General features: G+C 38.2%; 2 protein-coding genes across 5 annotated transcripts in view; both read left to right on the top strand.

The window, feature by feature from the left end:
• The window catches only part of IPO7 (importin 7), a 47,164-nt gene extending 44,179 nt beyond the window's left edge, over positions 1–2,985 (top strand). Inside the window, exon 25 of the mRNA XM_047070802.1 lies at positions 828–2,985. Coding sequence (XP_046926758.1) covers positions 828–925 — 98 coding nt within the window. The 3' untranslated portion in view covers positions 926–2,985. The remainder of the gene's footprint in view (positions 1–827) is intronic.
• Positions 2,986–10,851: 7,866 nt separating this feature from the next.
• ZNF143 (zinc finger protein 143) overlaps positions 10,852–15,482 on the top strand; it is a 56,376-nt gene continuing 51,745 nt past the window's right edge. For 2 of the 4 annotated variants that reach the window (XM_047070485.1, XM_047070487.1), the window contains exon 1: positions 10,873–10,934. The gene's annotated coding sequence lies outside the window, so the exon portion shown is untranslated. Of the gene's footprint in view, positions 10,935–15,482 lie in introns of all 4 variants that reach the window. The other 2 variants (XM_047070486.1, XM_047070488.1) reach the window with 2 other exon arrangements.

Consider the following 15,482-nt stretch of genomic DNA (forward strand, 5'->3'; position numbering starts at 1 on the left):
TGATAGAGCTCTAAAATCTTTATATTAAATGATATAAAATTATATAAAAGCTACAATTGTTGCAGGTGATAGGAATTCTGAAGGAAGGAAATGTGAAGGAATGAAGAAATGAATTCTGTTTTTACCCATAGTGCACTGATTTTAAGTGTAATTGGAGACTACTTTCAGTATACAGTAGCTTTGATAAAGTTGCTCAAGCTTACGGTGATGGCTTGATAGTAGAAAGTTCTATTAAAAGTGTAAACAAGTTTTTAGGTTATGAAAACTATGCATTTTCTTAGAAATATATTAAAGGAAATCCCAGACATCATCACATCTTAGCATCTTTAAACATTTCAGTATGCATTTTAGAAAAGGACATTTTAGATAATATATAGCCTAACAATTTTCTGTAGGTTTTAATACCATTAGCCAAACTAGTTTAATATAAAAAGAAGTATCCTCCTTATAGAGAAAGCATAGCTTCTTATTAAGGTATTTTATATTTAGATTTGCCAACACTAGATTCATTGGCTGTTACTCCCTTTGAAGACTAAATCCTGATTTAGTATTTGACTCAAAAAGGTTTATTAAAAAAATTTTTTTAACATCAGAAAGTGAAAGTTGGCTAATGTCTATAGCATACAACAGTAGAGTTTATCTTCTCCATATAATGTACCCCTCTTTTATTTCTATGTAAGAGAAGGGGGAAGAGGACAACTTTGGAACTTCCTAGCTAATACTAGTGGGTTAATAAGCTTTTGTTAATGTCTGTCAGTTTCTTCTCTTCTTCAAAGTGGTAAGAAGATCAGATACTCTATTAAACTTCCACGTACTTGTTTTTTTAGAATCCAAAATGATTGAGAAGCATGGAGGATACAAATTCAGTGCTCCAGTTGTGCCAAGTTCTTTCAATTTTGGAGGCCCGGCACCAGGGATGAATTGAATTATCACTTTGTTTCCTGCTGTGTGATTGTAGTGAAGAGCTTGTGTTCCTCCTAGTAGCGGTTCCAGAACTGGTTCATGTTATCTACTCTAAACTAATTGATCAATAGATGGACAAAAAAACCCAGGAGGTGGGACCTGATCATGCAACTTGGCACTGAAAAAGAAACCAGAGGGATTTCAGCAGGGGGGAGGGGGAGGGAGGTAATTTGGGGGCTGTATTTTCTTTATTTTTTGAAGAAAGTAAGATTCTGACTGAAAGTTCAAGTGACACTGTGGAAATCTGAAACGAGGGGATGTCATGAAGGCAGCTTTTCTTTTTCTGAGGAAAAAATAGGCATGGGCTACAGGACTATTTAAAATGTCTCATTTACAGTATAAGCTCAAAGGTAGATGTAATTTTTATACCTATGAGTATTTGTCCGATTTCTGTCTCTTCCTCACCATTGGGTATCTATTCTTTATATGTAAATAAGATAAGGTAATCGATAGCCTTATTCAATCTTCATCATTTTCATTCATCAAAGATTGTTCCTATGTAGATTATTGAACATTTATTGTAGCACTACATAACTGATTAAAACAAATCTGTAAATGAATTAGCACTTTCATATTGAAACAAGCCTGCTAGCCTATGTATAAAATAGCAAAATGTTTGCTGTTTATAAAAAGAAGGGATGTAATGGGGTGGGGGGCAGGGGTAATTTCAAGTTATTAATTTAAAAATGAACTAGCAATTTTGTACCTGGTGACTTTGTGGTGCACTCACCTCTGATAGTGACTTGAATTCGGTATGTTAAAAGGGGTTAGTGATATTTCATTGCTGCTAAAAAATGGCAACTCCCTCTGTGTCCTGTTTTTTCTTAAAGCTCTCAGTGTACAAGTGGATACTTGGATACAAGACCTTACTGTATCAAATAAGAAAGGTGATATTTGAAGCATGTAAATTGGATATAAAGTTCTACTCTTAAAGAGTTGATAAAAGAGTATGGTTAAACATCTATATATGCAATCTATTAAAAGAACTTAATTCGGCTATTATGTCTTGATTTGATTGCAGTTTTTTCCTAATTATAAAACTTTTTCCTTATTGGCCTGTTTTTATCCTGTACCTGGAAACAGTGCAAAATGCACACTTCTAAAATTTAACATTTAATACCTGCCCATATCCCCCTCTCCTTATCTCTCCTACCCCTCTTGTTGATTGTGGTATCTGATCTTAGATAGATAGGCTGAAGGCACACGGTTCCCTCCAAAAACCACTATTGATACCACTGCAAAAACAAGCCAGCAACAAAGACAATGGAGAGGTTGGCTTGCTTCCCTCTCTCCTAACTGCATGTTCAAAAATAAGCCTTTATTGATCTTGAACATCTGTCAGATGAGTCATACATTGGGTTATTTTTTTATATACATGTATACACACAATATTTCAAATTGAAAGCAACATCTCAATGGATTCAAAACTATTAAATGCTGTTGTCTATAACAGACTAGGAAATTTATAATTGTAAAAATGAAACAAATGCACATATTGATATTTAAAATGCATAATGAAGAAAACCCATTGGTGTTGTGCTTTTCTTGTATGCCAATAATTAAGCCACTACTGTTGGCACTGTGTGGTTTTCTATTTTAACACTGAAGGAGTGAAAGTATTTCCTATATTTATGAATTTACTATGAAAATCTTGGCAAAAAAAAGAAAAAAAATTGTCTGTCTAAAATGTGTGGGTGAAAACTGTTAATCAAGTGTGTTTCTACTTTTTTCCCCCAAGTTGGACACCATCTGTATACCCAAGGTTGCTTAAGGGGATTTCACTATTATATAAAAATCAATAAAATTAAAATGGAGTAGTTGTATATATGCAACATTGTGTACAGAGGGGATATATTGAATAGTATTAAACATTTTCGTCTTCCTTTACCTTTTATCCCTTAATATCTAGTCTACTTTTTTAAATTTCAGACTTCAATGCTCTTTGAATTGATAATTCCAATTTTCACATTGTTATTGGAAAACCATATCTAATAAAGGTTTTAGTTATTCCCATGCACAGTATGAAAATTCTCATTTGCTGAGCTTTTATTCCAAGAAAACGTATTGTTATGTCTTTGAGAATTTTTATTGTCTCCTCTGTCATACAATCTAATCTCCATTTACAGATTTTAATTGAAAGTAAAGACCTTAAAATTAAATGACGTGAATATTAACTAGTACTCCAGTGTTAGTTTCTAATGTATCAAATATATATATCTCAGTTATTCACAGTATTTCCTTAAATTTAACATCAAATTATAGTTGTTGTGTTTTTTTTTTTTACAGATTATGCACCTTGGTATTTGTCAGTGCTTCTGGACAAGGTTGTAGAACTTTGGATAACTTCAAGAGTATTTACAGACTTGTAATTGGTTGCATGTAGATAGTATTTATTCAATATACATACAGCCTTTTCCACAGTTTCGCTAACCTATAACTTAAACTTTTTAATTTCTAGAAGTTAATTATGATTTGGTTTAGGTTTCAATTTTTGTTTTGTTTAACGGCTTTCAGCGAAAGCATAGAAACTTCACTTTTTGGTAAACTTAAACCATCTATTTTTTAAAAATATATTCATTTATCATTGTTAAAAAAAGTTAATCTGTTTCTCTCCAGGTATAAATGGTGATTACTAAGGTACACACCTTATCAAGATAGTGATTGCTGTGCTCACCTCTGGAAAGGACCAGAGTGTAGAGCAGGGGTGGCCAAACCACAACCCTATGACTATATGCCTTTATTCAGCCCCAGATGTAGGCCCTGAAGCAAGCATGAAGAAAAGGTCATTAAGAACTGTATTAATAGGACTAAACCACATCTTTGGGAAGATCTAACACAATGCCTTAAGCATAGTAGGCATTCCATAAATGTTTGTAAAATGAATGACCTAAAATTACATTAAAACCTATCCATTATAAAAATGTCAGTTTTGTTCTATATACTTTTAAGTTCTGGTGAAGAGTATCTGTGAATCTTTATTAGCATGCCTAAATTCTAGATTTTACCCTTGATGAGGTTGGCCACTCTTGGAATTGCACTTTGGTGCATGTGGTTCTTACAAAGGGAAACTAGATACCCAGCTAGAAATCCGGGATTTTATCAGTATGTAAGGGGAAAGTATCTTTTAAGTAACTTCTTTGTGAAGTAATCCTCCCTTTCTCGGTTTTTTTAAAGCATAGGTGATCATATATACGTCTAGATTTTGCTTTCGTGTATAGATTGAAATTTGTCAGTTACACTCAATATTTGAATCCTATATTTAAATGCTTCCTATCTGAGTCTTAAAAGATTTTTTTTTTCTTTTTGAGAGGGAGTGCATGTGCGCACGCAAGCAGGGCAGAGGGAGAGGGGGAGAGAATCTTAAGTAGTCTCCACCACAGTGCAGAGTCCAACATGGGGCTCAGTCTCTTAATTGTAAGATCATGACCTGAGTCAAAATCAAGAATCAGACAATCAACTGAGCCACTATCCAGGTGCTCTTTAAGAGTTTTTAGGGGCACCTGGGTGGCTCAATTGGTTAAGTATCCAACTTCTGCTCAGGTCATAATCCCATGTTTCATGGTTGTTCAAGCCCTGCATTGGGCTCTGAGTTTGAGTTGACAGTTCAGAGCCTGGAGCCTGCTTCAGATTCTGTGCCTCTCTCTCTGTCCTTCCCCTACTTATGCTTGCTCTCTCAAAAATAAATAAACATTAAAAAATAAAAGATTAAAAAAAATCGTTTAATGAACTAAAGCTAGAAATACAAGGGAACTCCTCAACCTGAAAAAAGGGCATTACCAAAACTCTTTTTTTTCTTAATTTTATTTTTATGTATTTATTTATTTATTTTTGAGAGAGAGAGGGTGCAAGCAGGGGAGGAGCAGAGAGAGGGAGACACAGAATCCAAAGCAGGCTTCAGTCTCTGAGCTGTCAGCACAGAGCCCAATGTGGGGCTTGAATTCATGAACCATGAGATCATGACTGAGCCGAAGTCAGATGCTTAAGCTACTGAGCCACCAGGGTGCCCCTCAAAAACCTTTTTTAAAAAGCTAATTAAAGGACCTAATGATGAAAGGATAAAAACTACAATCAAGAACCAGACAAGCAAGTAACCTGTTGCCAATTCTGTTCAACATTTTACCTGAGATTGTGTAGCCAGGGCAATTAGGCAAGAAGAAGAAATAAAAGCCTTTCAGATTGGAATGGAAGAAGTGAAACTTTGCAGATGACATGATCTTGTAGAAAACTTATAGGAATCCACATATAGAAAAGAGCTAAGGGCTTAATCACAGTTGCAAGACACAAGATTAATATTCAAAAAAAACCCCTTATATTCCTATACAATAGCAATGAAAATAAAATTGCATTTATAATAGCATCAAAAATTTAGCGAAGCTGAACATAAAGTCTATAAACGCTGTTGGAAAAAGACCTAAATGGAAAGACCTCCCATATTCATGAGTTGAAAGTATCATGATGGCAACACTCCCCAGATCTACAGATTCTGTGTAATCCCTAAAAAATCCCAGCTACTTTTTTTTTTTTTTAACAGGAATTGACAAAGTAATTGTAAAATTGTATGGAAATGCAAGGGACTCAACCATGACAGTGGTACTGGTGTAAGAATAGACATTTTATGCTGACTGATGGAATAAAGTTGAGAATAAAGAAATAAAACTAAGTTTATAGTCAACTAATTTTTGACAAGGGTGCCAAGACCATTCAATATGAAAATAATCTTTTCAAGTGATTCTGAGACAGCTGGGTATGTACCCTCACACCGTACATAAATGTGGTTAAAAGATTTACATATAAGACCTCACTCAAACTTTGAAACTCTTAGGAAAAAATGCATTAATCTTTGTGACTCTGAATTAAGCAACGGTTTCTTGGATCTAACACTAAAGCACAAGCAACAAAAGGTTAAAATAGGTGACTTGAACTTCATCAAAATTTTAAACTGCTTCAAAGTGAAAAGACAACCCCGAGGACCTTTACAACTCAACAACAAAAAAACCCCAATTGAAAAAATGGGAATCCTGGGTGGCCTGGCTGACTCAGTTGGTAGAAGATGCGATTCTTGATCTTGGGCTCAGGAGTTCAAGCCCCATGTTAGGCACAGAGCTTATTTAAAAAAAAAAAAAAAAAAAAAAAAAAATTCTTCAAAGAAATGACCTGTATCAGGGAAAGATGCTGAATGTCACTGGCCACTAGGGAAATCACAAGGAGATATTTCACACCGATTAGCATGTCTATCATCGAGAAGGTGAACAATTACAAGTTTGAAGAGGATGTAGAGAAACTGGCACACTCAAATTGCTGAGAATGCTTACCTGTTGTAGAAAAGTTTGGCAGTTCCTCAGAAGACTGAAAATAGTGGAACACAGAAATGCTCCTAGATGTACATACCCACAAGAAATGAAACACGTTTGCACAAAAACATGGACATAATTGTTCATAGCATTATAGCCAAAAGGTGAAAACCCAAATAACCATTAATTGATGGATAAACAAAATGTATAGTCACAACCAGTTGGATATTAACAATAAAAAGTAAGTACTGTTAACATGCTACAATGTGGATGAGCCTTGAAACAGTGAAAGAAGTCAAGTCAAAATGTTCCATTTATATGAAATGTCTAGAATTGTCAAATCCAGAGACAAATTAGTGGTTGTGGGAGTGGGAAAGGGAATGAAGACTGCTAATGGATGATGAAGGTTTTCTTCTGGTGAAGATGACAATGTTTTATTTTTTCTTTAGGTTTTATTTATTTAAGTAACTCTACACCCATGTGGGGCTCAAACTCACGACCCTGAGATCAAGAGTCCAACCGAGCCAGCCAGGTACCCTGATGAAAATATTTTAGGTTGCATGTCTTGTGAATATACTAAAAACTACTCAAGTATAGTTCAAAATGGTGAGTTTTATATGAATACCCCTATTTTCATTTTTTTTCAAAATATATTATTTTTTAAGTTTATTTACTTTTAGAGTGATCAGGGCAGAGGTGGGGGGCGGGCGGGAGCCGGGAGAGAGAATCCCAAGCTGGCTCCATGTTGTCAGTGTGGGACTGGATTCACCAACTGTGCGATCCTGACCTGAACTGAAATCGAATCTGATGCTTAACTGATTTAGCCACCCAGGCGCCCCTCAATTTTCAGTTTTCTTAAGTCAAATTTGGGTAAAGTTCTCTAAAAAGCATGAAATGTGCCTAAAGTAAAAACAGTTTTACTCATGGGTATTCAGTTGTAAATAGTCTAGAGATTGGAGTCAATCTTAGGGATTGTACTCTCATACTTTGTTTTGTTACTAGTTCGTTCTTTATTTTTTAATTTTTATTAAGTAACTGTAGGCCTAAGATAGAGCTCAAATCCAGGATTCCAAGATCAAGAGTCACACATTCCACCAACTGAGCCAGCCAAGTGCCCCATTCATATTTTAAATCTCATCACCCTAACAGCAGCCCTACTACCTGTAGTTTTCCATAAATGGTGTAGCTCTGCTTTATCTTCTGATGTAATATATAGTATTAAGAATTTAAGACTGAACCAAACTTTTTTTCTCAAGAAAGTTACAGCACTTAGTGTTTTTCTGTAAAATGGTGTATCAATCATACTGCTTATTTGGAGACATGAACTTCACTTAAAAAAAAATCCCACCTTGTCTCAAGAGAATGTTTTCCCAGAAAAATAAAATCATGTTAAAACCACTGGTTGCATTCTTCGACTGGTCACTATCTACTATGTATATTAATTGGTTTTCCTTTTTCTGTAATGTTGTACTTCAGATTTAAGTAAATATAATTAGAAGCCAAAATGATAGAATGTCATGGAGATAGTTTCAGAAGGACACTTGGAATCTTAAGGGGCTTCAGAAGATTTATATTTTGTAAATTGAGGGTGTTATTTTCCCTTTAGTTTGTCACTAAAGTAAACAACACACATTAACAATTGGTAAACCCTGAAGCTCATTAATTGGGTGATCTTTTCAAATAAGGTTGACAAATTGATTCAACAATAGAGTTGGTAAAAAGAAAAAAAAATGCATTCATATTGGCATTAGAGATGAGCTTGAAATAAGGGAAATTGTGCAATTAGCCACTAACAAAACATTACTAGTTGTATCATATCTATACTTCTACATATATCCTCCCAATTACACTGTGAAATAAGTGGTTTTACCTTACCAATGAGTTAACAAATTCTGAGACTAGGACACATCTACAGCCACAACTCCCAGAGGAGAGCAAGAAACTAGTTTGGTTTTAAATTTGTTAGTGTTGAAAATAAAATCTACAAATTCATGATAAAAAAATTCAAATTTATTACAGAATTTAGTAAAGTGAGCTATAACAACTTCTCCCAGAAACCATTTCTTTGTTCTTTTTAATTTTTAAAAAAATGTTTATTTTTGAGAAAGACACAGAGCCAGAGGAGGGGAGGGGCACAGAGAGAGGGAGACAACCCAAAGCAGGCTCTAGGCTCCGAGCTGTTTGCATAGGGTCTGACCTGGGGCTCGATCCCAGGAACCGCAAGGCCATGACCTGGGCCGAAGTCGACTCTTGACTGACTTGAGCCCCCAGGCGCCCATTTTCTTTCTTTTTTTAAGCATGCTTCACACCCAGGCTGCAGTCCAACATGGAGCTTGATATGAGAAAATCAACCAGTTCTCCAGAAAGTTTTGGGTACTGAATGTTTTAAAAAACATGATGGGAACAGTTTTTAAAGGAGGCTGGAAACGTCAAGCCTATTTAGGAAATTGGGGAAATGGTCCAGCTTTATCTAAGAGCTTGAAATAGCACTGAGTGGAAGTGAAATATTTTTAAGCCATTAATTTGAGATGTAGTAAGATAGAAGACAGGTGATTGGGGAAAATCTGAACATTATGAATGGTGTTGAATACCACGTGTACTTCAACTCTGTTCTACAGTCACTGGTAAATACTATTAACACAAAGTATCATTACCTGTGACAAAATCAGAATTAAGGTTTTTTCTCTCAATCAGGTTACAATTATAGCACCCTATCCACCACCACCAATTTTTCAACCACTCAGAAGGTTCTGGGGATATAAAGATATCCTATAATTGCAATCTACAACTAACTACAGGGTGATTTTTAAGTTATTTTGGAGATTCTGTATTATACTGTGTTTTAATGAGTAGACTGAAGGCAAGGGACTCAGTAATAATAACTGGCTAAACTGCATAAAAGTACAGATTCTTTTAATGACACTTCTGTTTATACAAGTATAACATCCGGAAGGTACTGAAAGATTAATTAAAACATCTTGTTTTTCATCTAAACTCTCCATCTCTGTGACAAAGGGAATGTATCCATTGGGCACAAATTTGTTTTGTAAGCGTATTCCTCCAGCTTCAAGTAACCTAATCTAGTTTTGTGTCACATTTTTCATCTTTACATGGGCGTAAAAAATAGTAACTACTTTAAATTCCTAAGCAATACGTATTCAAAATAAATTCAAAGTCCTATTTACCTTCTAATGGAGTTTGGGCACCGATTATGCAACTGTGCCTTGGTTAGGTAACCCGGCGGGCCGGTGAGTCGGCCTCCACACCCGCCAAAAAGAATGCAACGTTAATGTCTCAAACTAGACTCCACAGGCTAGCTACCTCTAACACTCTAACATCCTTTTGCTTTAATCCTTTAGCCATAATCACCATTTGAAATCCAAGACACTAAATGAAACACCATACAGCTCTCTCCAGTTTTTCTAAGGTCACAAAAGTGTTAAAAATCCATCAGCCACCTTATTCTCTTAGTAACCCCCTCATTCTACATCTGTAATGCTCGGTTTAACACATCTTGAGTCTTCACACCATCTCATCTTTACGCAGCTTTGTCAAAGCAAATAAACACTTACTGAATACTCCTGAAAACACTAGTATTTCCAATAGTTTAGAAAAAGTCTGGGTTGAGAGCTACAAGAAACTATGACCTAAACTTCACAACTAATTTGTATCCATTCTTAACGGTTTGGGGGAGCCCAAGTCAATGTTTTTCCCACCCTTTCAACTTTCCTTTAATTAGCAACACATACAAAAGGGAAAGTAAAAAACGAGGGTAGCGACACCAATACAGACTTAAGATTTTTAACCTAAACAACATGAAAGCGCAAAAGCATCCGAAGGGTCTCCCAGCAGAGTCTAGGACTACCGCCCCGTTCGTTGCCGAGCTCCCTCGCAGTTTCGGCAAGGGCAGGAAGGAGGCCCACTCTCCCACCGAATGATGATGCCCCGGCGACTTGAGAAGCGCAGGCAGGCCTGGCAGCCAGGGACCGGCACACAGCAGCTCTTGGAAAACAAAGCCGTCGCCCGAAACCAAAGGCCTCAACTGGCACCGAGAGCCCCCAGGGAGCGGTCAGGCGTCTTATTCTGTACTAGCCCTCCCCACAACCTCCCTCCCAACGGGGCGACACTCGGCAGTCGCTAGGCAAGGCCCAACCAGTCTCCAGAACGCACTCCAGCAAGCCCACCGGGAGAGCCAAGGCCACCTCCTAGCCCCTGTGGGGAAAATGGCGCCTGTCACCCCTTCTCCCTCCCGGCTAGTCACAAGGACCATCCTCCCTCCCTCGCTACAAAATGGCGCCTCCCGCTGAGGCCCCAGAATCGGCATAAATCACTTGTCAACGAGGCGGTGTCGGTCTAGGATGAGCGGTTCTGCCAACCAGTCAGACACGGGAACTTTGATTCCGCACTTTGCACAAGCCACTCAGGCGCTAGCTGCAAGGCCAGATGAAACTGACGTCAAGAAAAGGAGGCGTGAATAAGGCGGTCTCCTTTCGCGTTGCCTAAATTTGAGCCAATGGCAAGCAGGAAGCGTCTTGTGAGTGACGTAATTCCCGCCCAATGGAGGCTGGGGGCGGGCCTCAGACTGGCTATGCGGGTTACGGGGCCTGGGGGCCGGGCGGCTGTTTCCTGTCCTGGTGCATGGTGGTCGGACGAAGGAATTGTTGGAAAATTTTCTCGGAGGTTCGTATATAAATGTGTTTTTACCCAGTGTGCATTATTCTCCGCCCGGCCGCCGCCCTCAGCGCGGCGGCGCGGGCCCGCTCGGGCCCGGGCTCTGACTCCGGCTGCTCAGCCTTCGCCGCAGGCCCTGCCGATCCTACGGCCGGCCTCGGTAGCGGCGCCTGGGTAGAAGCGGAGTTTATTAATAACCCGCGGCCGCCACTCTAGGGCGGCGGAGCTTTTCTCGCTGAGAACGCAACCTCCCCCCCCCCCAACCTAGTCTCTGCGCGGTGCGCCCCGCCTGTTCCCCTCAGGGGACCGCCGAGGGGGAGGGAGTGAAGGAGGGGAGGGTGGAGCCCTCGGGAGCCTGGAGGCGCTTCTCGGCTTGACCTCCGCGCGGGGCGAGTCCCCAGACGCCGCCTAGGCGAAGCTCCTCCGGCTGGGACGCCGAGGCACGGTCAGCTCCAGGCCCCAGCCCAGCCTGGCGCCGGCGGCAGGACTGGCCAAGGGCCCTCTCGGGATCCTGCCTGCGGATCGCACCCAGAATTTCGTCCCGCCCAGATCGTGCACAGATTTCTTGTTTTCTCACTTTTTTTTTTCTTCCACTTTTAGATTACTGAGGCCTAACATGGAATATTGGAAATTGTCAGTTTTCCTTGCCATTTTTTCTCGGTTTTGGCCAGAGTTAACGAATCTTTCAGTTGCTTTGTACTATGTTACCGTGGAACGGGAACCAATTTTTATTCCCTCCGCTTTTGCTATTTTGAACATTTTAAGCGTTTTAACCGCATTAACGAAGTTAAGCAAAAAATAGGAAAGAATACCATTGCTAAACCCATTATATTTGTTTAAAATCAACTTCAGCCGTTGCTTTTAGAAGTGTCTAATCAGCTGGTATAATAATGAAGTGGGGATGTGGTGAAAAATTGTAGGTTCAAAGTTGTCCTTTGGGTGATACGTGTTTTGCTGAATTAAGAAAAATCTGCAGTTAACAGAAATCTGCAGTATTTAATACTTGCTCTTACTGAGTGCCTAGTTTAAGTTCATTATTAAAGTGTCTAGTAAGAATAGATGATCAGATCGCTAAATACGATGCATAACTAATTTCTCCAGGCGTATTTTGACTACTTAGGAAATTATTTGGCCATTTACAAATACTTGATCGGCTGTTTTTTCTATAGCCCCCTTTTATTTTTTAAAAATAATATCTTTATATAACTTACATATCTTGCACTTCACCCATTTGAAGTATGTAATTAGGTAGGTTTAATAAATTCACAGTTGTGCTACCATCACCACAATCCATTTTAAAACACGTTCATCACTTCAAAATGAAACTGTACCGGTTAAGTTACTCCTCATTTACCCATAAACCTTCCCCAACCACTAATCTACAGATTTGCTTATTCTGAACATTTTATATAAATGGAATCACGTAGTATGTGGGCTGTTGTGACATTTTTTCACAGCATAATGTTTGCAAAGTTCATTAATGTTTTAACTTGTGTCAGTACTTCATTTCTCTTTATTGCCAAGTATTATTTCATTGCATGGACATAACTTTTATTCATCCATTCATCTGTTGGTGGACATTTGGGTTTTCACTTTTTGTGATGCATAATGCTGCTGTGAACATTTGTGTACAAGTGTTTGCGTGAACATGTGTTTTCTATTCTCTGGTCTAAGTACCAAGGAGTAGAATTTCTTGGTTGTATGGTAACTCTGCTCAACCTTTTGAGGAACTGTCAAACTCTTCCAAATTGTCTACACCATTTTATATTCCTCTCAGCAGTGTTTGAGTGTTCCCATTATTCCATATCTTGCCAACCCTTGCTATTCTGATGGTAGCCTTCTGGGTATGAAGTGGTATCTCTTATTGACTTGCATTTCCCAGTGGCTAATGGTGTTAAGCATTTTTTTCATGTGTTGATTGGCCATTGTGTATTTTCTTTGGAAAAATGTCTATTTGGATCTTTTGTCCATTTTTAAATTGGATGTTTATTATTGAGTTGTAAGACTTCTTTACATAAAAGTCTTTATCAAATAGATGGTTTGCAAACTGTCCATAGCCCTTTGCTATAAGTTGGGATATTGTGAAGTGAACATTCATCACATTCTTCATGGAAAGATGACCTAGCTGGATTGCAGAATTATGCCTCCAGTATTACTTTAGCTTATATTTATAAAATGTATGCAGTTTATGATCATGTAAGGAGAACTTTCTGAGGCCTGAGGTCTTCTTCATTACTTAATTTTGAAATTTTTATATAGGTTTTTTTATGTTTATTTTTGTTTTTTAAAGTTTTTATTTATTTTGAGAGAGCAAACAAGAGTGGGGGAAGGGCAGAGAGAGAGGTTGAGAGAGAGAATTCCTAGCAGGCTCTGCACTGTCAGCATAGAGCCTGATGTGCTCAAACTCACATACCATGAGATCATGACCTGAGCTGAAATCAAGAGTCAGATGCTTGACTGACTGAGCCATCCAGGTGCCCCAAGTTTTTGGGGTTTTTTTGTTTGTTTTTTTTTTTAAATCTGAGGTTTTACTTAGTTCTGAGTCTTTTTGTTCCTGGCTTGGTTTCAGGACATAATGATTTCTTAAAGACTTGGGTTGTGTTCTGTCCTTGCTCCTTCCTATGCTTAATTTGCATTTATTTTATTTTATTATTTTTAAAAATTTATTTACTTAGAGAGAGAGTGCAAGCAGGGTAGGGGCAGAGAGACAGTGAGAGAGAGAATCCCAAGCAGGTTCTGCACTGCAAGCACAGAGCCCAACACGGAATTGGATCTCAGAAATGTGAGATCATGACCTGAGCTGAAATCAAGAGTCAAACGCTGAACCGACTGAGCCACCCAGGTGCCCCTAGGATAGTGTTTTAAACTTTATTGTACTATCAAAATGATTTTGCTTTTAAGATGGATTTAGACTGAGAAAGCTCCCTCTCCCTCATAAAAAAAAACAACAACCCAGAAAACAATAATACACTTTTATCCACAGTTTTCCATAAATCTAATCCTAATTTAAAACTATGCTGCAGTGAGAACTCTGCAGCCTGTGGGAATAACTTGTCCATTAATGTGTAGACACAGGCATTTAACTCCAAACTACTTTTGTGTGTGTGTGTACTTAAAATTCCACTTTACTTAGCACTTAATTTTGGCTAGGCACTGAGTTAAATGGTTTGTTGAGTGGCTTACAGATATACATAAAACTATTCATTATGAACCTAAGGCAAATACTAGAGTTCTCCCTGTTTTGCAGGTGAGTTAACTGAAGTTTGGAGTAACTTGTCCAATTATTACACAACAAAGCTAGGACTTGAATCAATGATTGGCTCAAGCCTAGTCTCTCAGCTGAGTTATTCAGTAACATACCAAGTACCTACCTCTTTAACTTCTTTAAATTTTAAAATATAAGATGTCTGGGGGAAAAAATAAGGTGTCTGTAGCTCTAGAATGATAAAATATTTTGAGTGCTGTACATAATCTGGCATAGCAGGGATATTATTGTGTTATTTATGCACATCTTTATTTTTTAAAAATTGTTTAATGTTTATTTTTAAGAGAGAGAGTATGAATGGGTGAGAGGCAGAGAGAGAGGGAGACACAGAATCCAAAGCAGACTCTAGGGTCTGAGCTGTCAGCACAGAGCCTGATGGAGGACTCGAACTCATGAACTGTGAGATCATGACCTGAGCCAAAGTCAGACACTCAACCGACTGAGCCACCCAGGTGTCCTGATATTTGCACAACTTTTAACGATGGATGTCTTTGGCCATGTATTGAAAAATAGAGATCTTCTATCTAGTGTGGATGTAATGGTCACAAGAAGTTAGAATTATTAAAATTAATTGCAGTTTACATATGCTATATACACACCCAATACAGTAGCATATGATAAAAAGTGTGGCACCATGAAAAGAGCATTGGAATAAAAGACGATTGTAGTCTTTAGTCCTGTCTCAGTTAACTAGCCATGTCCTTATACAAATTGTATTCATTTGGTCAACAAATATTTAGTAAGTGTATACTATGCGCCAGGCATTCTTATAGGCACTGAGAGTTCAGAGGTGAACAACATAGATGGAGGCCCAGCCATGATGGAACTTAGAGTTCACTTAGAAATTCTGTTAAGTACTATTGAAGGAGCTAGAGTTCTGTGGTAAAGAATAAGGGGATGGTGGTAGAATGGATATTTTAGATAGGTGACATAGTATGTGCTAAAGCAGAAAGGTCAGCATGGCTGGATGTATACAATGGAGGACATTTGTAAAGCACTGTGCAACATGAATTATGTTAAACTCATTAGATATTTATTGAATATATAACTTTTTTTTTAAGTAGGCTTCATGCTCAGCCCAGAACCCAGTGCGGATCCTGAACTCACCGCCCTGAGATCAAGACCTGAGCTAAGATTGAGTTCAATTCTTAACAGACTAAGCCACCCAGGTGCCCTGAACATATAATCTTAGGTGTCAAAATTTTAAAGACCCATAGGACACAGTGCCTACCTTAGAAGACTTGTAGTCTAATTGGGCAGACTGGATGTGGAGATTAAAGTTTTGGACTTTA

The sequence above is a fragment of the Lynx rufus genome, unplaced genomic scaffold, assembly GCF_022079265.1.
Source record: "Lynx rufus isolate CCGP_SWC_20201006 ecotype Redwood Valley unplaced genomic scaffold, mLynRuf1.p SCAF_9, whole genome shotgun sequence".
Lineage (NCBI taxonomy): Eukaryota > Metazoa > Chordata > Mammalia > Carnivora > Felidae > Lynx > Lynx rufus.